This window comes from Falco rusticolus, chromosome 5 (genome assembly GCF_015220075.1).
Source record: "Falco rusticolus isolate bFalRus1 chromosome 5, bFalRus1.pri, whole genome shotgun sequence".
NCBI classification, from domain to species: Eukaryota; Metazoa; Chordata; class Aves; order Falconiformes; family Falconidae; genus Falco; species Falco rusticolus.
In genome coordinates, this window is record NC_051191.1 from 35,453,325 (window position 1) to 35,477,058 (window position 23,734).

A 23,734-nucleotide genomic window follows, 5' to 3' on the forward strand; every position below is an offset into this window, starting at 1 on the left:
TCCCATGAAAGGTCTCTGCTGACCAAAGAACTTCAAGAACTTCCAGACACCTGCTGTCAATTTTTCAAACTGCAAGGGGCAAGAAATTTGCAAGTAAGAATGTGAAAAAACTTGCAACTGGGTTTTACATTTTGTTTACTTACAATGAATTATAATAAAACTTCAGATACACCAGTGACTTTTAATAGTATTTTTCAAAAATTGGCTCAAATGTATGAACAAGACACAAGCGACCCCAGTAATTCAGTCTACCTATGAAGGTATTTCTTTGCCGGCCGAGTCTCTCCCATACAGCTTCGTGTCCCTTTCCTAGGTACTTTCTGAAACCGAGAGACTTCCCTTCCAGGCATTTGCAGCCCTGGGTTACAGACACTTCATGCTAACTACTTTAGCTCTGACATGAAGGCAGCTACAGCGGTAAGAGTCTCTGTGCAGACGCATCAACTGTTTTGTACCGGTGGTGGTGAGGAAGCCGTTTCACTTCGGCCTGCAGGATGCACAGCACAACTTCTGTGTTCTTGGCACTCCCCTGTCTACTTACGGATTTGCCATTCTCTAATGGGCAGATACATCAGCACCTACCTGTAAAATTAAAAGGTGCTAAAATAAAACAACTCCTTTTGTAACCTAGTTTTCCAAAGGAATAAATACAACTCACTGGCACAGAAACTCTCCACCTGAAGAACAGCTCACAGGAGTAATCAAACTAGACCCTGACCATACCTGAGCTTACAAAAACTGGCTCATGCTACCTACTCTGAATGCACTACAGAACTGAGTCGGTTAGTAGGCTCCTTAATAAAGGATCTGGTCTGTTTCACAAAGTTTTCGTCAAAGTGCAGGGAGGAGACAAGAGCTAAAAGCACTAAAGGACAGGTCCAGTGAGACCTGTTTTCAGTTGGCCAAACACCTTGCAACAGATTTTCAGAGTGTTTGTGATACAGATAAAACCAGCTAAGTTGGGAAAAGTACTGAATTTAAAGAATGTCTATGTGAACTAGAATTACACAGCTTATTCGCTTCTGTGGATGGAGGTGAACTTTTTTTTCCTGTTTTTATTAAAGCAAATGTAGCGGTCAAGCTGCACGCTATACTGCTGAAGTCAAAAACTAGTGCAGAAAAAGAATACGATTGTCCCACTAGTATTGCCTGACGACTACATGGCGTCTCCTTCATTTATCTTACCTGTTCGTGTCTTTTCTCGCACTGCTAAAATAATCATCGGAATAGTACAGACCTCCAAACCCACCAAGCATTTTAAGAGCCAGTTTCTCAGGACGTTTAAAAGATAACTGTAAGACAGAACTCTGATCAATGACTTCTCAGGACACACACAGTCCTGAAGTTTACAACGCACACTATAAAAATGAAAGACACACAATACCCTTTTCTCTTTCTAAAACCTTAAAATTATTTTCTATTGCATCTTCCCCCACTTTCTGCTAAGATCTCCCCCGTAATTTACTTGGAGAAATTTAAGTTTTGGGAATGAGGAGAACAACATTCTATTTATTTATTTAATTGACTCTGCGAGGGTTCTGACTGAGCCTGGTGAAGACACCAGGCAACAGATAGGGGAATTTGGAGAATCTTCTATCTTCTTAAGAGGAGGAACTCAAAAGAACTCTTCAACATGTCCCTCCTCTCATAATTACTGAATTTGGGGTTTTAATGAGCGTATTTAATCCACTAAAACAAGTGCTCTAACTTGAACATAAAACACTTTGAGAGGCAGGTAGTTTACAGGAATTGGTTACTTCTATTGAGACGGATTTAAAAATCTTCCAAGTTGACTCATGAACATTAGGCTAACCTCCAGTGCATTTTTTTCAGCAATTGCTTTTCATACCAAAGAGACTCAAAATATTAATTTTCCAGTAAGCATACAAAAATAGTTTCTTACTCTCTTAACCAGTCTACGAAGTTCCTTTTGCTGCTTTCCAGTCAACATCCATCTAACTAAAATAAGTTAGTACAATCATTTGTATGGGCTGTCTGCATACTGGGCAGGGTTTGTTCCTCTTCTTAAGTTTTCTTGCGCACGTGAAACAAGACATGAGGTGTCCTGTTTTGCCATGAACTATGCAGCCATTTTTAGGTCTGCTCTGACATATGACGCAGGGCTCTATGCTGGTAATGGGCAGAGTGCATTCCATGTTTTCCTCTTTGTCTTGCATCTCTCTCTTCTCAGGTTCCTTATAGTCCTCCTGACTGCCGCAAAACATGCTGCTCGATGTTGATGGCTGGGAAAAATCTTCACTTTCCTGGGACTCTGAAATTTGTACTGCTTTATCCTCGCTCTCCTCCACAGCTCGTCCTTTATCTTCAGTCATTTTCACTTTCTTGCAGTCAGGAACATCAAAACCTTCTTCAGACTCTAGAGGGAAGGAACTTTCCAATTTGCTCTTTTCCAGTTTATTACTTTTTTCATCTGGAAGCCAATCCTCACGAAGGGCCCAGCATCTGTGGCAATGTCGTGGAAGTGGAGGATTCATTTCGCTACATTCGGGACACTTCCAATAATCCTTTAGTGAATTAAAGGTTGGAACAGCTTAAGCTACTTGGAATGCTTACAACTGAAGTATTCAGAGATTATAAACAATTTATTACTCCCAAAATAATAACTATCTTGAGCTACTGACTTGTTTACAATTTTAAAATTCCATTCAGTGTTTGGCCCCATTTCATGGTTCTAGATTAAAACAGCCTTGATTTTAAAAAAAGACTGATTTTCTTTCTTTTTGCAGATTTGTGAAATAGAGGTAGAACAATGATGGTTTATTATTTCCTATCCAAAACTGAAGAAACAAGACTATAAAGTCTTCAGAGAACCTCATGAAAAAACTTCCTTCTGATAAAATAGCCACCATTCCCGTTATTTTCAACAACAGACTTCCGAAACTGAAACTATTAAAGATTGGAGGGACGTTTAACCTGTGGTATGCTAAGCTGCTGGTGTGCAAACCAGTCGGGTGAGGGCACTCTGACACAGTAGTATTAAAGAATAGAAAAAGTCAGCCATTTTAAAAAAAAAAAAGAAAAAAACAGCTGAATCCCTCTCAAGAGATTACACCATACACTATGCTGAAAATAAGCCACTATCTTATTGAAAATATTAATTTTTAAGGAGACCCTTTGAAATAATGCGTGCCATAGCAGGAGTAAAAACAAACAAAAAAAACCCCCAAAACCTATTTAGAAGACTCAAAGCACTGAGTCCTGAATAATATCAGTGATATCAAAAGCTTGAAAGACCAATTTCAATTCCTAAAAAGCAACATATTTTTCCATACATAAGTAGCGCTATGCTTTTAGGTGGTGGCTAGCTCTGCCTTCTACACCCTCAGTCCTACAGACCATCAAGGGACTGAACACTTCAGACAGTTTTGGACAACAGCTTTATTCAAGCTTCAACTGTGAAAAGCAAATATATACAAAAAGATACACTGCATATTAATTCTAGTGTGTGGTTTTTTTCCCCACATATGTCTACATACTTTGCCTCAAACCCCTGAATTTCTTCCCACACCAAAAATGGTCTCACAGAATTTAGAAAAAGCCTCACTTAACTGTTCTGAAAACAGGTTTGTCTTCGTATCAGTATGCTACACATTAATTCAGGTTTGACAATAAAACTAAGTATTATGATTTGTAAGATTTTTTTAAATATATGCATATGCAACTAAGATATTTTTTTTTTGCATTTTGTGCAAAAGGTCAGATTTAGACTCCAAGTAATTTCCTTCATTTAAGTCAGTGAAACTAAGTTTTTAATGGATTAAGTAGTTTACTAATTTTAAATAAAAAATAAATATCAAGGTTTATTAATAATCACATGTTCAACAATTAAAATACTGTCTTGGAATCTTTTCTTTAAGCACAGAAGAAAAAGTCAATTTAATTCTTAAAAAAAAAATCACTGGTAGCAACAGAAATCACCTATACTCCTTGATCTACTCTGTCAGTTCACCCAACTTGTGATGCTTTGCCAGTAAAGTTTTTACTCACAGCTAGAGAAATCTCTGGATCTTCATCAAACGAATCAGCATCACTATCGTCATCCTGGTAAATAGTCAACTGATATACCTGGTTTAAATAAAAAAAAGTATTGATGTAACTGTTTTTTTGGCATTCAATTAAAAATATGACAGATTTTTAATTCAACAGATTTTCTGACAGATCTCTAATACATTAATTTACATTAGCAAGTAACTCCACAAAATCTGATGACTGGTTTTGGGGCATTCTGTTCACACTTGTAACACGTAAGTTTGAAGAGACTAGACAGACAGAAGGTACCACTTCCTAGAAGAGGTGCTCCTTCCCCTCTGCTCAGCACCCGTGAGGCCACACTTGGAGCACTGTGCCCAGCTCTGGCCTCCTCAGTGCCTGACAGATACGGAGCTACTGCAGAGTCCAGTGAAGGGCCACCAAGATTACTAAGGGATTAGAGATGCTCTCACATGAGGAAAGGCTGAGAGATCTGGGACAATTCAGCCTGGAGAAGAGAAGGCTCAAGGGGGTTTTATCAATGTGTGTAAATACCTAAAAGGAGCAGGTAAAGAAGATAGAGCCAGGCTCTTTTCAGTGCTGTCCAGCAACAGGACAAGAGGCAACTGCCAGAAATTTAAACACATGAGGCTCTGTCTGAACATCAGGAGAAACTTTTTTTTTTTTTCTCTTTTCTTTTCAGTGAGGGTGACTAAGTACTAGCACAGGTTGCCCTGAGCAGCTGCAGAGCCTCCATCCTTGGAGATATTCAAGTCTCTGGACATGGCCCATGGCCATCAGCTCTGCTTGAGCCAGGAGGGGTGGGTAAGATGACCTCCAGAGGCCACTTCCAACCTCTGCCATTCTCCAATTCTCAACAATGCTGTTGGGAGCAGGGGCACACCTCAATCCTTTCTTTCTCCAAATCACCATCTTATTTCAGGGTGCAGCTCTGCAGCACTGTAACACAGTGTACATCAGTACAGTCAGTCCCATTCAGCCTGACAAGTATCACAATCATGTAAGTCCCTGGTGAATTCTGGCTCTGGTATTTACCCAATCTTGCCATAGGCTGATTCACTCACCTCTTTGGAGTAATACAAAAGTAACTCGGGGGGTGGGGGGTGGGGGGGTGGGGGTGGGGTGAGTTTCCCATTTCATTCCTAATATTCCAGGTATCTAGATCTCTGGAAAATGATGTTAATTGCAGTTTTACTATCTTGCCTCCTAATAGAAGTTTCTAAAATTGTACCTCAGCATCTCTATAAAACATTTATATTCATGAAGGCAAATGAATCACAAATACCCCTTTTTGCAAAGGGTTACTAGGCAAGTTTTCATTCAGTATAAAAAGTGTTGTCAAAGCTCAACATGTACTTCCATAATTAAAAATGGAGAAATACACTCAAGCAGACATGCTACCATCAATTCCAACAGCTACCGTGTGAAGCTGAAGAGACTTTTCCAGACTGTCAAGAGTCTTTTTCACAACCTGCAGAAAGTCTTAGCACCATTCTGGTTACTGCCTAGTGGGGTGTATAATGGTGACCCAGCTGCACAGTCTTGTAATTTGACTTACTGAACAACTGGGTGCATCTGTGACATGGCACATGTAGTCCTGAAATAAACCTGAAGTGTTACTTCTTGCTGGAACCTCAAGACGAAGTATTCCTGTAGAGTTTCCTTCCCCCTCTCACTACCCTCCCCCCCCCCCCAGTCACAAAAAACCCAAACAGAATAAATCGTATACCTCATCATCTTCATCTGTGAGCTCCTGTCCTTCTTCATTATGGCTATAATCTTCTGAATAAATAGACTCAACTTCAAACTCTACACTGAACTGGTCTGAAACAGAACTGTGGTCAAACCAATCGGAGTTTTCGCTTAATGAACTGGCATCAAGATCCTGAGGGGGGAGGGAAAAAGTACACGCTCAACCTCACTAGTCCATATCCATAACCATTCCTGTTAAGATAGCTTGTATGGTAAAACTGAACTATCAAGTTTAATTAGCTATGGAAGAAATGAGACCAGCTGCTGTTAGACAAAACAACTTTTATGAGACAAACCTATACCAAGTAGGTAAAAATAAAGCTAGATCTGAAAGCCTTTTGTCAGTTCTGTAATAAGAGTCTGCAGTCAACCTACAGCCAGCTTGGAAGACTAGAGGTACTGTTTCACAAAGGCTCTCCTAAAAAGTGGGAGAACTGCAAGCAGATGCAGTCTTTTGGCTACATGTCATTAAATTCTCTATTCTCATCGACTTTATTAACCTTGAGACAGCAGCTAATCAATTATAAAATAGCAAGAGTTAAGATATATTACTAGTTCTGTCAATTCAGAGTGCAGCATATGACTATGAACACTGTTAGTTTAGATCTTCGTAACTTAATATAACCACAGATATCTGTCTCAGTGATTCCTGAAGACAATAAAAAGAAAAGCGAAGGGTTGGAAAATGAATAGTATATCATCAGGTCACTACTTCGTTCCGTTACGGAATCTGTACTGGAGCTACCAACTATTCCAAATTGTGGAATGTCTGTGACTGCTCTTCTTCTCTTAGCATTCTACAGAATACTTATTTTAAAACACAAAATACATCTGGCATTTTTTCAATACATGCCAAGCAGAAAGAATCTGTTTTTAAAAGAACAGTTGTAGTTAATATATGAAAAAAAAATTACTTCAGCTTTGTCAACAGATCTACAAAAGACCCCACTCCACCCACACAACTATTCTTTCAGCCTCTTTTCTTCCCTCAGATACCATTGAAGGCATTGCTGCTTTTACTTAAGAACATTATGTTTTAAGATGCAATTTGCACTTGTGGCATCTGCAAAATTTGTACCACAAAAATATATTTTTTTGACTTACAGGAATGGAAAGAGAATCTGTTGAATCACTGCTATTGCTTCTTTCACGGCACAGACCACTGACTACACACCATGAGAGACTTTCATCAAACGTCAACGAAATGCTGTCTGACTTGTGTCGTTTTCTTCTGTCACTATGCAGATCATCTGAAGAATTTTCTTCTGGGCATATTCAAGAATTTTTATTACGAAAAAAACATCTATGCAATGTGCAGTTTTAAGCTTAACAGAAGCGTAAAATATAATGTTACTTATGTAACAATTTAAGAAAAATAAAGTAATTCAGTATTATTTTGTGGGGGAAAAAAAGTACACCAAAAACTTGTTTAAAAAAGACACAGAAGCACTGAGAAACATGAAAAAAAGAGAAACATTCCTGAAACCAGGATTTCAGGGGCTGGCTTTCCCCACTTGTCCCATCAGTACGGCTTGTAAATGGCAGTCTCCACACGCAGGAAATAATTGCAAATTTGGAAGCATTTTTACTCCACTTCACACATGACATGTTAAATCCCTGGTAATTTTAAGAAATGCAGTCAGGATCTTAATTGTCCTAGATCCCTCTACAGTCAGTAGACAGAAAGGCACTTTCAGAGGGGTCCGAGCTCATCCTAGAATTTGCAGGGAGACAGCAACTAGCTCCCAGGTAACACACATACAAAGAACCTCATGCTATGCATGATAAGTAAGTTCAGGTTCAAGTTTCGGACACCTCAATGAATTTATCAGTTAATAGTTGCATTATATGCAATTACTCAACAGGATTTTGGTAACAAACCGTTATGACTTTCACCACACTAGCAAGAAAATCTTCAAGGCATACTGTATGAAAACTGAACTCGAAAGCATTGCTTTAAGCTGTGCTTACTAGATACGCTTCGTTGGAAGGCAAAAAGACAATGCTTTTAAAATACATCATGTTTTGAAACAACCACCTATGGCAGTGTAAGGAGCAGGGGGACAGCATTTTAGGGGTAGGCAAGTCAAAATTCAGCTCCGCTTTTAGGCGCTGTAAAGCCAGTATGTAAGTGCAGCGGAGTGAAAACCTCCCCCAAAGAGGCCTGACACCTTGGTTCATCCAACAGACCTCAGTAAGAGCCTGCTGCCCTCCTACAGGTGCCTTCTGCACCCACCCTCTATTGCCCAGCTTCTCCCTTGCCTTGAAAACACACCCTGACAATCCACAAGTCTTCAAGTCTTGAATCTTTCATTGTATAAGAAAAGAGAACAAAACACTTGTACATACTTTGAGACTTCTCTTACTTTCCCTTGGTGCTTCTTGGCTCAGCCCCTCTCTTTTCTTTTTCCGCCCTGAGAGCCCCACCAAATTTGGTGCCCCCAGGCCCAAGGGTTGCTCCTGTCCATCGTTGTCCTCATTTAGTTGTCATGGCTCCATGCTGTACTGATACTGTATCACCACAAGGTTTCTATACACTACATAAGCGGCTCCAAAGGAGCCGCTACCATCCCAATTTAACAAGAATAGTGGTTTAAAAGGAAGATTTCCTATAAATTAGAAAAAAAGTGTATATAAAAACACTATATTAAAAGAACTTTTAAGGTTGTAACAAACTAATAAATGGATGCAAAGACAAGAGTTAATAATCAAGCCTACAATAAGTAAGCACAACACAGAACCGTATTTGCTCTGGGTCATGCCTAAATATTACAGGTCATGATGTTTAACTGAGACTTTCCATCCCTTCACTAGTTTTTGTTACAACATTAAAATGTTCTTTTAATTTAGTGCAAACCGCTCAGCAATGCAGCACAGTTTCTGGACTGACCAACATAAGTGGCCGACGATGAACACAAAAAAATACTACACACAAGCTGAGGAACTGAAAAATGTTCCCAAGCAACTGAAGAAAAGGGAATTCTATGCAGTGACGGAAGGCAATCACTGCCTGAGTAATTACAACCACCAAGTCATGAGGTAACAGAGGTAAGTGATGGAACAAACTAACGTTAAGAAATTCCACAGAATAGCATTTAAGTAGAACTGTAGAGAACACTTCCACTGAGAAACTTCAGTGTTATTTATGCTGACCAGTTGTTATTTGCTGATTATTGGAAGAAATATTACGGATTCTGAAAATGTGTTTGTCAGCGATTACTGAATAACCACAGTAAAGAGAAAGAGGATACAAATATGATGCTTATGTAACCAGATGTTTTAAAAAGCGCTTAATGAACGGTCAGGTATCTAAACATATCTGAACTCATGCCATATTACTACCTGACCTCTGATACCTGCCACCGATCGAAATCCAATGAAAACTAGTTTTAGAGAGCAAACAAAATGTAAAAGTTTGTGGCTATCTACAGAGGGAACTAAAATGAATTTGACTACACCAGTCTTATAAACAAAAAGTGTTCTCATCGTGAAGACACCACAACTGATTAAGTCCTGCTGATGTGAGCAAGTTTAACAGATCTGTGGAACAAGTTACTCCATCATGTTACTAAAAAGTCTGAGAGATCCAAACTGCAATATGACACTGGAGCAACACAAGGAATTGTGTATTTCTTCCAGACTGAACATTTTGTTTTAGATAAGCAGAGAAACATGAATAGTATGTCAGCATCTTTTAAAGTCAGTAAGGCAACAGAATGTACTTTTCCTAAGCGGCCATGCTACTGAAAGCTCTGCATCATAAATCTGCACATACCAGATTCACTGTGTGTTCTCCTTCTAGTAGATGTAGTTGGTCTGGAAGTCACATTTGATGAAGTCTGCTTCTCTTCTAACTCTTGCATGGATTCCTGGTTAACAAAATACTGAGTAAGCCTGAGCACAAGTATGTGGTAAAAGGCTAGAATCAACTACCTGCATCTAAACCACAGACACTGTCATGCAAAACTAAGTAGAATTTATACTTTCAGAACATTTATTTAAAAAAAAAAAAAAAAATCACCGTAACATTCTCTTCTTCAAGCCGAAATCTGTCATCATCTTCAGGTGTGTCAGCAAGCCCAGAGTCTGAAACCAAACCAAACACCATAATACAGTACAGCAGAAAAAGTTAGTTTCAGGCTCAAAAACATTACAATAAAAGCAAGGGAGAGAAGTTAACTGCACACAGCATTTACAAAGTAAATTCTATTTAGAACTTAAATTCAGACATTTTGCAAAAAAATGGAAAAATCAACCCCGTTCCTTTGCTTTTCAGGTGTGTGCAGCACTCTCCTTGTGACACTACTAAAGTGGGAAAGTGGGGAGGAAGAAGAAACCTCAACTGCAAAAAATTTTATTATAAATGTCGACAAGTGAAGGCTGTGCATCAGCTGGGATTCTGCAGATATGAAAGAACACAGGCAGGAAATATTTTTCACTTCTTCCTCTCCAAAGTATATTTTACTAGCTATCATCTTATGGGAATGCTGAATTAAAAAGACATAAACTAGAATAAAAAAATATTTGTTATTAATTATATATGCTTACAACCAGATGGACCCTGAATTAATAAATTATCTTTCAAGAAAAGAATGTGTGAGGTAATTTAAATCTGCAAGTGTAACAATAAGGGATAATAAAGAGAGCCTGTTTCCCACCTTTAGCACCTAACACTTGCCTTTAGGATTAATCAGAAACAAAGGGTGTCTTAATACGGATTTAGAAGCCAATTTACAAAATAGCTCCCCTTGTCTAACTTCTGGTTCACTCCTTACATTCGTCAAAAATTACCACTATATTGAGCATTTTTATACTTCAGGAAAGATAACTGTAAGAAAAAATTCTCCATTTATGCTACTTTTTTAAATGTACAGACCTTTTAAAATAGGACTCAGTGTAGCTGAGAGTGACCAGTTCTAAATGTACTCCACACGCAGTTTTAAAATCGAAACACAACACTACTAACAGAAAAAACAAAAAGCATTTGCCCCGACTTCATTAGTGGCATAAGTTCAAGAAGCTATTTTTGTCATATTAGAAACTAATTTTGCAATGTAGTCCTCTGTGTTCAGCTCTACACTTGCTCTGGTTCTAGTCAGACAAAATTACAGAATAGCTAATTATGGAGAGATCAAGGTTATCTGATCACTACATGCAAGATACATTGATTGAAGTTAGTTACATTTTCTCCACTAGTGTTTCCCAAAACAAAAGGTCCTCCCCAAACTAGCTTACCTTGTTGATTGATTGCTATCAGATTTCTGGAAATCATTGAATATAGTCTCCTTAGGCAGGGATAAAGAAAGAGATGTTGCAAATTAGCTACATGTAATTGCAAAAGACAGCTTACCATCTCTGAAGATTCAAAGAGTTAAAAAAAGGCCATACGCGTTACGTTCTCCATTATTTCACAACCAGACTCTCAGAAAAGAATCCCATTTTACCTGTGTTCTTTTACTGAAAAGCTTGTTACTCCAAATAAATCCCCCAGGAGATCATTTGCACAGTGTACAATATGTTGCTGTTTTTCATCATATAATTGTTTAGACATAATATATTGTCCAAGATAGAATATTACCTGTAAAATAAATAGCATATACAGACATTAAATACCCAGGTTGATTCAAGTGTGAGAGAAAACACATTAAATTCATTGAAATTTGCTCTTCTCATAGATTGCCTAAAACTCCCATTTGAGGTACAATTTTCATCTATCATTCACCCAGTACTCCGCTCTTCTATAGATCACCAGATACTTCTGTTCACATTTTGAGAAACTAGTTTCTAAACAAACACCACCTAACCTGTCAGCAGGAGAATAAAAACAATACCTAGTCTTAATATCTTCTAGATAAGCCACAAACTCATTCACCCAAAACAAAAGAACAATCTACAGTATTCACTGTAATCTACCTGTAGTGATTAAAAGTTCTCACCTCCTTCATAGTAAAAGTGTCCTTTTCTGCACCAGCTAACTTTAACAACTTCAACAATAGTGGCTTTGGTTTAACCTGTGTGGGGAAGAAGAAAAACAGAATGCATCAACTATTCACCAAACAAAACACTGTTTAGAGGCTGGCTTCCTCCTTCTGTATTATGTCGATATACAAACACACAACTACATTAAAACCTATCCACACACAAGATTTTTTGACTTGGCAGTTAAACTTTAAAGAAAATAACAGGAACCAAATCATATTGAAGTCCTCATACACTGTCAGCACAAACCCTAATCTTTCATCACTGCATAAAGACTCCTCTACTTGAACTACAGGACTCATTTGGTAGTTCAAAGTACACGGCTGGGTCCTAAGGAATTCAGCTTCACTCCTTCAGTCACTACAGTGAGTGACTCCCAAAGGGGATGGAGGAAGGCAAATGGACCTTTGTGACTGTCAGGTCCAGAGTGCAAGTCACAAAGCAGAACACCGGTCCACCTCTTTCCTCGTTTCTTCCTGTGACAGTTGCTGGGTTTGCATTTGCCTGCCAGCTGGGCTGCAAATCTCTGAAGACTTTTCTTAACTAGGATAAGCACACCCCGTATGTACTTCAATCACTCCTACGTAGCAATGGCCCATCGTGTGCTAGCACAGTTACATGTGCGGCCAGTCTATGACAATTTCTGAGGTTGAAAAGGGAAAAGTTTAAAGTTTTGGTTTTTTTTTTTTTAAAAAAAATCACTTTCCCAGCCCTCTTTTTTTATTTTTCTTCTGGCCCAAGCTGCGTCCAGATCCCATTCATTACACTGTTCCATAACCAGCTGTGCCAGTACGAGGGCAGGAGATGAGAACAGGCTGCAGTTGCTGCCACAACTGCGAACAAAATGCCTGTGAAGCCACTGATGGTTCCCACTGCAGTATATTCTAATATTGCCACTTTTAACAGTACATTAACCATTCTAAAACCAGGCTAATATTATAGCTATCCTAATGTATTCCCTAAAATTAAAAAAAAAATGTATAAAATGCTTCTTTTCTAGGAAAGTGAATCAGTGTGAATCAAGTCTCATAAGACAAGGAATAAATGCCTAACGGAAGGGGGGGGGGGGGGGGAATTTCCCTACATTCCATTTCAAGTATCTGCTAAAACCAACGTTTAAGTTGTAGTTCATTAACAAGAGATTAGTTCCATGAATTACACATAATGAAAACAATAAAGCTTGTGGACAACCTTGGATGTCTATTCACCCGTTCTTAAGTACTGAATTATTTAGAGCGTCTGGCATATATTACAGTTTCATAAAGGAAGCAAACAATAACTTATTAAACTACTAATGACAGCTGAGCATAGGAAAGCAAAGAACAGTTTCAGATCTCTGAATCCACAACCAGACCCATGGGTTCAAGATGCTTTTACTGCCCAGCCCTCTCTCCCCGACTCCTGCATGTATGAAGTTCTTGACAATAGCATCACATTATGACAACTTTAAAAAAAAAATAAACGAGAAAAAAACATCAACTTCAAACTGTCTGCTGTTCTGCTATTCACTTTTTCGAAGTTGTTATTGGTCTACATTTTTAAATTTTACCCTTCTACAAGAAGTAATCCACTTCAAGCGTCGCTATTCACATGCCTTTTTAAAATCACATCTCAGGTCTAACACACAGGCTTCCACCCTGAAGAAAACTTACCACCCTCAAGAAAACTTAGTCAGAAAGCCAGGACAGCAGAACTGTCACTGTATGATGGAAAGCCTAGATACGCAAAGTCATAAACACAGACCAAACGAAGCCTCTTATTACAACTTCCTTATGAATTCCAATAAAGGATAAAATGAAAATGCCGAAGTCGAAAACCTTCAGTTGTAATGACAAGATTATTTCACAACGTACGTTTTCCACAACGGAGATCTTCCACAACCCTTCAGTTATGAACTATTAACAATTCTCACCACCAAATACTTACCGTGATCAAACCGGACCATAAAGTTCCTTTTTATTACAAGAAAGCAACCTGGCCATCAAAAGTCTCCAGGAAACAGAGCCCAGGCCTAAACCATCACCCTCAGGTCTCAACCACGAACGAGAAAGATTTGCTTCACAAGTACGGGATCAAACCCAGCCCATCTTCAGCGGATCTCCTGGCTCTTCGCTACCCGGCGCTGGCTGAGCGAGGCTGCTGCCCTTCTGAACGAGCAGCCAGAAACTCTGCAAAAAGCATGAAAAACTCGCGCGTCCAACAGAGCTACTGACCAGCGCCTCTTGCTCCGAAGCGGTGACAGAGGAGGCATCCGTGAGGGAGGACATCTTGGTATTGCACATTTGCCTGCAACGAAGGGGGGGAACAACCTCACAACGCGGCACACAGCTACACAACCGGGGTCGTGCCGTCCCCGCCCCGAGACGCGGGGGTGCAGCCGCCACCCCGCCTGCGCCCACTCACCCTTCGCCGGCCGCGGGTATCTGGGCCGAGTCGGGCCGGGCCGGGTCTTATATAGCGCTGCCAAGAGGCGGCATGTCGGGGCTTAGCTCCTGCGCCGGCCGCGGCCCGACATGCCCGAGCATGACCCGGCACGGCGCTGCCGAGTCACTGCGGGAGGCGGGCGGGGGCTGACGCTGACTCACCGCGGCCGCCAGGACCGGACGGGGCGGGGGGGGGCAGCGGCGGCGGGGGGCGGCGGCGGGGAGCGGCGGCCCCGGCCCCTCGCCCTCCCGCCCCGGCCTCTCCCCCCGCGCCGGCGGAAGCCAGAGCGCTCACCTCAGCGCCGCCAGCGAGCTCCCCCGCCACGCCGCAGCCGCCCCTCCCCCAGCACCGAGGCCGCCTCGCGCGAAAAGCGACCCCCGAGCGGCCCCCCAGCCCCTGCCCTCCCAGCGAGCCGGGATCCCCACGCACCACCAGCCGCGCCCGCTACCACTGCCCGGCCCGCGGAGGGCCGGGGCCGCTACCACGCCGCAGCGCGCTCCGTGACCCACGCCGCCATTTTGGCCGCCGCGCCGCGCGGCCCGGCGCTCTCCCCAGCGCCCCCTAATGGGCTCGGGGCAACGCGCGGGCCTGAGGCGACGCCGGTGTCACACTGGCGGCTGCGGGCCCCGCACCGGCCTGCTCGCCGTCCCCGGGCCCCGCGGGCCTGAGAGCCACAGCCCGGGCCCGCGGCGTGGGGCCGAACGGAGAAGCGGTTTTCCGTTCCGCCCCACGCCGCGGGCCGGGGCTGTGGGACAGCCGGGGCTGTGGGACAGCCGTGGCCGTGGCCAGGCAGTAGCAGGTGCTGCCCACACCCACGCCGAGGGCTGCGGGAAGTAGGATGCTCGGGTAGCGCTTTGCCAGTGGCTTTTCATGTTCTCGTCTAAGTCCTTCCTCTTCTTGTCCACCGTCCCTGTTACCCCTCCCGACCGAGGAAACCCTCGGGTTGTGGTAAACAAAACGTCGTGGCTTGTGGACGTGAAGCACTGGGGAGACAGAGCTGAAGCCAACAGTCTAAAAGTGTATGAATTCCCTACGGACCCTCATTTCTGCCAAAATTAAAACGTCTTTGGCTGCAGGCAGATCTGACTTCCCCTCAGACTCATGTGGTAGCTCTGAGGCACAGCCATGCCCGCGTGGGGCAAGGCCATGCCGTCCCCGCCGGTGGCAGCCCTCTGGACCCCCCAGTTTGTGAGCTCCAGTTCTGAAACATCAGACCTTTTGGGGGGATAGATAAACAGCTTTTAAGACTTCTGATGGCAACCCTGTACTTGCACAAATCCAGCTGCAGCATATGTTAGTGATAGAAAACTTACGTCAATTTCTTTCAACGTTAATAAAGGCAGAGGCTCTTGCTTATAGTCCACAGAAATTCAGGGACACAAGAATAAAAAAGTGTTCATTGCCTGCCTAATGACACCTTTGAATACTAGTTTGATTTGCAATGGTCATTTGTGCCTTTTAAGTTGCTTTTTTCACTGATATTTAGGAGAGGAAACTAGGAGAAAACTTTACATCCAAAGAGACCCGGATGCTGTCATATTCTCCTATATTCTTGTAATCTTCCATTCTGCAATTCTGAGTATCTTTTAAGTGTAGGGTATTTGGAAGTATGTTATTTTGATAGGTACTTATTAATTGCTAAACTTCAAGTAGAACTGGTTAGGGTTTTTTTGACTCCCTGTTCTAATTCTCAGGTTTTTCTTTCCTCAAGATGACATTGTAAAATTGTATTTGAATAGTGAAAAGATTTGTTAGAGAACATGACTGCTGCAGATAGTGTTAAAGATACGGTAGAGCAGAGTGAATATAATGGCAATTTTCCATGACAACTAACTTGTCCAAACAAGCAGTGGATAACTGCCTGGACTTGTTTGTTGGCCAAATACAGATTTTCAGCAACCACGGCACCTTGTAAAAATTCCAGCAATGGTTTAAATCTAGATATTTGTGTGATGACAGCTTTTCAAGATGAGCTTGTTAGCCCTGTAGAGCATAAAGTTCAGGGTCTAGTGAGGGACAGCTGAGAAGCTGCCATAATTTTGCAAAGTGTGCTCACCTTCTGTTAGTACCGGGCTCTGAAGGCAAACAGAAATCTGGTTTAAGTGGAATGTCCTGCCACAGGCAAAGTCAGATATCTGCTCATTCCCACTCAGCGCTCCAATTCCAAAGGTCCTTAGCTAGCTAGCTTCATCATGAGGAGAAAATTGTGTCTACACAAAAACACAGGAGGATGGAACTGAATGGCTACATTCAGTCGATGTAACACTGAACAGCAGTATTATTGATGCGCAATCTTGTCATGACGTGGCATGAAAACGATCTAATTCCTATACAAAATGCATTTTACTGAACTGAAGCAAAACAAGACCAGAATGTTTATGGAGTTCTCCCAAACCTGTATGACATTAATGAGCCTTGTTTTAAGCCACAGAGTCATTTTGCTAACGCTGTGTGGAAATTAAGGTGCTTTTTAAATTAGCAATAAATTTTCTACAGTAAAGACCTACCAAACTGGTAACTGTGAGTTTCTTTTTCCACTTCTCAACCAATAAGTGTCTTGTGACCAATGACTTTGAGATTACAGTGGGATCCTTTAAATAATAACTTCCCTTACCAATTTATTAACTGCCAAGGATAAAAGAAAAACCAAACCAAAACCCCCAACAGTTTCTGTCTAGAATTTTTATCAGTTTTCAAGGACAATCTTATCTCTTTTCTCAGACAGACTAATCTCAAGTAAGAGGAGGCTTAAGTAGGTAAAATGTGCTGTCTGTACTTGTTTAGGGAGATAGAGGAATATTTTCTGACCTGCAGTGCTGCACTACTTCTGTTTGTCACTAGTTTGTCACTAATACAGCACATGGTATGTCATCAATATGCATAATTATTTTCTTATGCTTGATAATTTAGGACCAGTATAATTAAGAAGTTTTACTTGAAGGGTGAGTAATAAGCTTATATAGTTATGAGACCTGACTTCCCCCCTGTTTCAAGGTCATAAAAAGAAGACATCGCTACAGCAAGACCTACCTGTGTATTTTATTTATAATGCTACAGAAAATAATTAGAGCAGATGTAGCCCAGCTGCCTTAACTGGAGATACTCACTTTACATTGTGGTTAATTAACATGGTATGAGACCCTTTTTAATATAAATTCAGGTTCTGACTGTAGACATCTCATTGTTTAATGCTTGCAAGCTAAATTATTTTCTGAGATGGATCTGGTCTACCTGTAGGCACATATACCAGAGGGAAGATGGGTCACTGTGCTGCACGGGTGCCCAACTCAAGTGAACATATGGACTGTTGAAGACTTCAGTTTCAGATTTTTGTTCCTCACTGTAATTCTTTTTTTTCTTTTTCCCCCAACATGTCCTGCTTACACTTTCCTGGCTGCTACCTAGTCAGTATCCAGCACACACACAAAATGGTCTGAAGTTCCCAGATGCTGATCAGAGGCACAGGCAGCCAAGGTTTGCCAGCTCTCATCTCCAGCCCATTTGCTGCTTCTTGCTATCAGACAGGTTAAGCTCACATGCTATCAACTGCTCCCAGACAAAAAGAAAACAATTCAAAAAAAGCCTCTGGGGCCTTACTTTGTGATGATGTATCCTTTCTGAAGCCTTAGACTGCATCTCTATTAGTACCACAAAAAGCTGTGATCAGTGATGTGCTGCAGATTGCCAGGCACCACAACATAAAAGGACAGTGGAAAAAGGATGCTGAAATGTAGCTGGGACGTGTGGCTTAATGGGACTTTCTGCCAGGCCTTTGTGCTGGAGCTGTGCCACCACATGCCAGACAGTGGGTCTGGACACTTCTGTACAAATACAGGAGAAATAATTCGCTGTTTTCTTAAAATTCCTGGGTTTTTGTGTAAGGAAACATAGATTGATAAGAAATCCTCATGCCAGTAATAGCATATTCAGTTCAGGGAAACTCCTAAGACCTATCCCAATGAAGAGGTCTGTCAGTACCACACCGGAAACTTCTTCCTATAAATGACACCTAAATTTTACTAAATAAAAGGGGACACGGCCTTCCTGAGGGCAATTTTGAACAGACAGTAATGACAAGCACAAATCAACAGCAAGGCTCGCAGCAGCAGTGGGAATGCAAAGATGCTATTGCAGCTGTTTTACAGGGAACACTAAGCTGTACTTTGCTGTTAAACTTGTGTTTTTCTAGTGCGCAGGAGCTGTGCCTTTGAGCTGCCCAGGGCTGCACTGACCTTCCCAACAACCCCAGTTGCTCTGTGGACTGGGTGGCACAGCAGATGTTCTGCAGCTTCACCTGTGTGCACACCCTGGGCTCAGCTACCAGCAGTATTTATGGGTGCTTTGGATATGAGATTGGCTGTCCCCTACATTTCCATAACTCCAGATTCAACCTTGTTTATTTTGGAAAATGTAACATTACTTCAGGTGGACTAGCAAAGATGGTCTCAAACAAAATGTTTTTCTAGCAGCTGCTTGGGAGCTATTACCTCCCTCCTGCAGGCACTCAGTTCAGGTGGGCCCTGATCTTGAAAGCCTTAACTACAAGCTGCTTCAAAACCACCTGGAGCTGGAACAAGCCCACATCAGAAGACAGCAGTTCTTCTGCTTTTGTTTAGTTGGCACACTCATTTCTTTGTGCATCTGGGAGACTACCCGTCTGTCTGCTCAAATCTGATTCCTGTTTGGTAGCAACTCTATAAGCCACAAGCAAAATTAAACAAAACAATAGTGTATGTCTTCTGAAGGGAGGACAACTGGCAAAAATATAAACAAATTATCTTGACCTTCTGCTTACAAGTGCTCAACATCTAACACGGAATGGAAGGTTTAGGTGATTTTTCCCCCCTCTAGTTTTGTGTTAAAGTCTTCACTTTTGAAAGAAGTTCATGGAGCAATTCTGAAGAACTGAAAGAGAAAAATCTCACGAAAAAGGCTCTTCTTACTCTGAGTAGTTTTGGTTAGGAACATCATTGAGTGAAGAAACATGCTTTTCTCCTGCTCAACTTGTTAAATAGGGGCAAAGTATGCGGATAGATTGACCATTTCCTGCTTTACTTATCTGTAGCTGTGAAAATTAAACAATCCAGTTATCTCTCTGTAGAAGTACTTGATTGTGTGTAATTAGATCAGAGCAATCGTCGGTTTAACTATGGTCATCTGCCTTGTTTAAGCAGACTGCGATTACCCCAGTTCAGTTTAGAATTGTTATTTTAATTCAGTGTTCATTTGTCATTCAAATGTGCTGTTCAGTCCAGTGCAAAATGTATTTGTCTTCAAGGGAGTGGCTCAGAAGGTTGTGTGGGGTGTGCACAGGCTAACAGGACTCACATGAAAGACTGAGAGACTGTCTTTCAGAAGCTCCTGACGAAACTGAAATGCATTCAGGGACCTGACCTAGATCTGGGAAAGGCTGAGAGCAAATGCAGGATTTGGTGCAAATGCAGTCGGTTTGGGATACCTTGTATGGACAGAACTACAGCCGATGATAAGGTCGGGCCTGGAATATTATTAAAGTGAGGCTGCAGTTTGGGTTAGAGGAGGGGAAGACAAAAATGATTTTAACTGTCTGGCTGTTACTTAAACTGTTTGTTACTAACAACAAAACTGAGCAGGGTGTTTAATTACACAAGCAGCTTCTTTACTCAGACCCATTTAATGCATCTGATTGTGTATCTGCTTCCCCACATGCTTCCATGCTTGCTTTCTAGCTGCCTGTTATACAAAGAATATATCCTTTCTTTTGGACCACAAAGTCTCTGTAACATCCTCCCTTGCAGGCTGCCTTGTAGCCTGCTCCCCAACGTGGTGTTTGCTCGATGCAACTTTACTGACCGGTGTATGATTTTACTTGATGCAGAATGAGAGATTAATTCCTGAGAAAAGCCTCAGCACTCTCCTTTTGCTAATATCATTGATTTTGCTGATGGATTACAAAGTCACCTTTCTGCTGGTATTAAATGGCTCTCTACTTCTGAGAGCGTAGCTTTGTCAGTATAGCTTTTAACATACAGCTTGCAGCATGTGCAGATAAACAACAATGTTAGTAGCTAGACAAATTGTTTGGAGCATTTACTAGTATCTGTAAATAAAAACTAGCCTTGACTTGAAACCTTGAAGGTTGATCTGAGTAGTTTCCCTCCAAGAGTTCCTTGCCATCACAAACAGGGCTACGTTATCAGTCTTGGATATAAATTCCAAAGCCCACTTTGCCAAGGGGAGGAGTTTCCTTCAGATTAAGTCTCCCCCAAATCAGGCATGGATCCATACACGTCCTGAAATAAACAGATGTACCTTACTAACCCATCCTTCTGAAGTTCCATGTTGCTTTCCTGGCTACTCAAGTTGTGTTTTTCTTTACATGCCCTCTCTTGATTCAGGTGGATCCTGATCATTTGTTGCCTCACCACCTAATAGTTGGCATGCAACTACTTGTTGCCACGCAAGAAAAATTTTTTACAGTGTCCACTTGCCTGCCTGTGAATTAGTACTTGTTTAAACACAAACATCAAACAACAGCATCTAAGGAACACATTCATGCACCAAAACAGTAAAGGTTCTCTCTCTGGAACAAGGGAATAGTAACGATGTATGGGAGGGATCTGGTGCAGTTCTACTAGGAGGGGAGCTACATCTGTGCTAGTCCTGTCCTTTCTCAGTGACTATATTGATATGGACTTTTCTGAGCATCATACAAAACTGACATTTTGTCCACCTGGTGAAACCCATAAAGTGATGTTCACAGAAGCCTGGAGCATTCTGAATCACAGGCAGTAAATCAACCCAAACTCCACTTGAGACCCAAACCAAATAGAGGACTGAATCCATGGGCTCCTAATAGTAGGTTTGTATCCACTGCATTGCTTTCTTTGTAAACGGCAAGCCCAAATCGCTCCGTAACTTTATGTTCAGACAGTGGTTATTCAGTCCTCTTGCTCCTTCCACTTCAAAATGGTGGCTGTATTTGGTTGGACTGAAAGACTCTCTTATGGGAAAGAAACAGAAGAAAAGGGCAGGTTTTCTAGATCAAGAGCCAGTGTCTGTATGTAGAAGAATGACAAGCTGGCAGAGTAGAAAATAAATTCACCAATGAATCCCAGACAGCTACACACTCGTACCAAGTTTTCCTTTTACCTAGCTGGCAAAGCAGCCCATAAGACATCTCAAGCACATTGAGCTTTACACAGAAAACAGGCTATACTGGAGAGGCAGTCATCTTGAAGCATATGGTCTTGTGATCTTTTAAGTTTGCATAGCATAATGAATATGCAAGTAAAGTTGCTTTTTTTAATTATTTATTATGTTTCCAGTGGTATATTAGTACTCTGGTTTAAAAAAGATCTGAAGGGAGGAGATTTACACATGACATATACAGAGGTTCTTTTTTAATTGCCCTAACGTCCAGAAAACCTAGTTATGATATAGTTGTAGTGGGCCACACATTTTACTTTCATCTTGAGTTATCTTCTAGCAGAATCTAGAGTAATCTTCTAGCAGAAGTTGGAATTGGAGGGTTTAGATTTCTGAAATATCTCAGAACTTGCATCCTTCATTTTTATTTATGGCTGATCTTGTGATGTATTTCCTCCAGTCCACATGTATAGCTCTTCTGTACTTGCATCTCCAAAGAGAACATAACTAGTCACCTTGCTTTCCATTGGCAATAACCTGACAGGATTGTCAAAGTACCTTACCAATATGGCATAATCATGTTAATGAATGTTAAGGATGTGATAAAAGCTGTTTGTTCACCGATGTTCTTAATGGTCCTGTTCAACCTATTCCTTTTATTGATCGGCAAAGTTCCTCCCTTGCTCTCAGAGAGGCTGCCTAAAACATGGAAAGCGGCTATTAAGGCTCAGCATTAAGGCTCCATCTGTGCATCAATTGTATCAATTTCCCGTTCTGCCGCTACTCACAGTTCATCTTACAGCTCTTTTTTTCCTATTCAAATGTCTAGCAAGAAAGGGATGAGAAAATAGGCAGTAAACCTCGTCTCCCAGAGTTAATGGACTACTCCTGTCACAGAAGATCAAAGCAGGATATATTTCTGTGCTGTAACAGAACAGGAACTGTCCCTAAAGCTCTGTGCAAAAAGTATTTGTCCTTCAATGGCAATCTACCATAGATAACACCCTTCTGTGGAAGACCTGTAAGACCAGGAGCAAGGTGTTAAGCACAGGCACCTAGGCCCTTCCAAAGGTCCAGACAACTTTAGGGAACTGAGCTGGCTAAGGAGATAGCTGGGTGTTCCTTCAGGAGGAGTCCTGTGACCTACAGAGATGCAGCAGGCAGTTCTGCTGCAACAGCCTTGATGGTTAATCTGTGCCAAGCTGAGTGCCAAAGCCCTGGAACATGACAGTGATAGAAATCAAGGGGAAGGCTCTCACATGTTTCCTCCTGAGTCAAGGGAAAAGCTCTCATACATGTTTTGCACCCTCACAGTTGCAGTTAGAGACACTAAGAAAGCGTGATTCTGGCATTCTGGAGTTCAGGTGCCAGACGCTGGTTGGGATCACCATCACTGTCTTGAGCTTCTTTTTTACATTCACCTCAGAATTTCTCCATTTGCTCCTTGTGGTGTTTTTCTTGCTGTACTTGCATATTCTTTGTCTCCTTTCCCCCTCCATGTCATTGCTGCTTTTCAGATTTTGTTAACATATCCATAGTATATTTAATATATATACTCTCTAGACATATATAAAGAAATAGTTTCATACAAAGAGGTTGCAAACTAGTCTGCAAATGTGTCCTAATTTTTGGTACTTACATGTGAAAATGTAGAATTGGATCAATAAGGAAGCATATAGCAAGAGGGTTTACTCCTTTTTAAAAGTGTTGTAATAGCCATATATTTCATACCCTGCCTTTCTTCTTTTATTGTAGAGTTTTAGTTCTTCATTGCTTCCACCTGAAAGCCATCTAGTACTGGTTTCCAGTACGTGGCATGTTTTAGGCCAAGGAGGACTCTGATGGGTCCAGCTGCACTAGAGAAACTTGAATAAGACAGTTTTGTTACCAGAATATATTTTTTAAAACTTTTTTTTTTTTTTTTTTTTTTACTAAATATGAAACAGGAAAAGCAAGGGGAATCCCCTACCCCAACTGCCCTAACAAACTGAAACCTAAGTACCGGTGGGCAATACAGATCAGGGTGACATTTACAGTTTTTATCAGGAAGGAAAGGTTTAGGGGGAGAGAGGGAGAGAGAGAGAGCGCGCAAGTATTAACCCAAACGGTATAGGAAGTGTTGAAGGATGTGTGTGCCATTGAGCTTGTTTTTCTGGCACCTCCCCCGGCTCCATGAGCTGGTCTGACAGACATTACCTCTCTCAACAAGCTGGGTTAAAACTCTACACAAGCCCTCTGGCTTGTCAGGAGGTTTGTCAGCGAAGGTCTGTGGGGATTGTGCCATCCCGTGGAGAAACGGGGTTTTTGCCACCTACAGACCACAAAGAAAGGCTCTTGGAAATAAATGGAGAAAACTTGCACAAACCCACTGATGCCACTGGAAAAGCAGAACACAAATTAAATTCTGACGGCAGATGAAGCAGCCATGCAAAATACCATT

General features: G+C 41.5%; 1 protein-coding gene across 4 annotated transcripts; it reads right to left on the reverse strand.

Annotated features, from left to right (window-relative positions):
• Positions 1 to 118: 118 nt before the first annotated feature.
• MDM2 (MDM2 proto-oncogene) lies at positions 119 to 14,709 on the reverse strand. 4 transcript variants are annotated; one of them, XM_037387652.1, is made up of 11 exons: positions 14,596 to 14,709; positions 13,956 to 14,028; positions 11,700 to 11,774; positions 11,208 to 11,341; positions 10,999 to 11,048; positions 9,785 to 9,849; positions 9,539 to 9,632; positions 6,868 to 7,025; positions 5,741 to 5,896; positions 4,009 to 4,086; positions 119 to 2,525 (listed from the first exon to the last, which is right to left on the reverse strand). In XM_037387652.1, the coding sequence occupies exons 2-11, from the start codon at positions 14,022 to 14,024 to the stop codon at positions 1,956 to 1,958; spliced, it is 1,449 nt and encodes a 482-aa protein (XP_037243549.1). In that variant the 5' UTR covers positions 14,025 to 14,028; positions 14,596 to 14,709; the 3' UTR covers positions 119 to 1,955. The 4 variants fall into 4 exon arrangements, with proteins under 4 accessions (XP_037243549.1, XP_037243546.1, XP_037243548.1 ...); XM_037387649.1 differs by having other exon boundaries at positions 6,868 to 7,028; XM_037387651.1 differs by lacking the exon at positions 14,596 to 14,709 and adding an exon at positions 14,146 to 14,345 and having other exon boundaries at positions 6,868 to 7,028.
• Between the last annotated feature and the right edge of the window lie 9,025 nt (positions 14,710 to 23,734).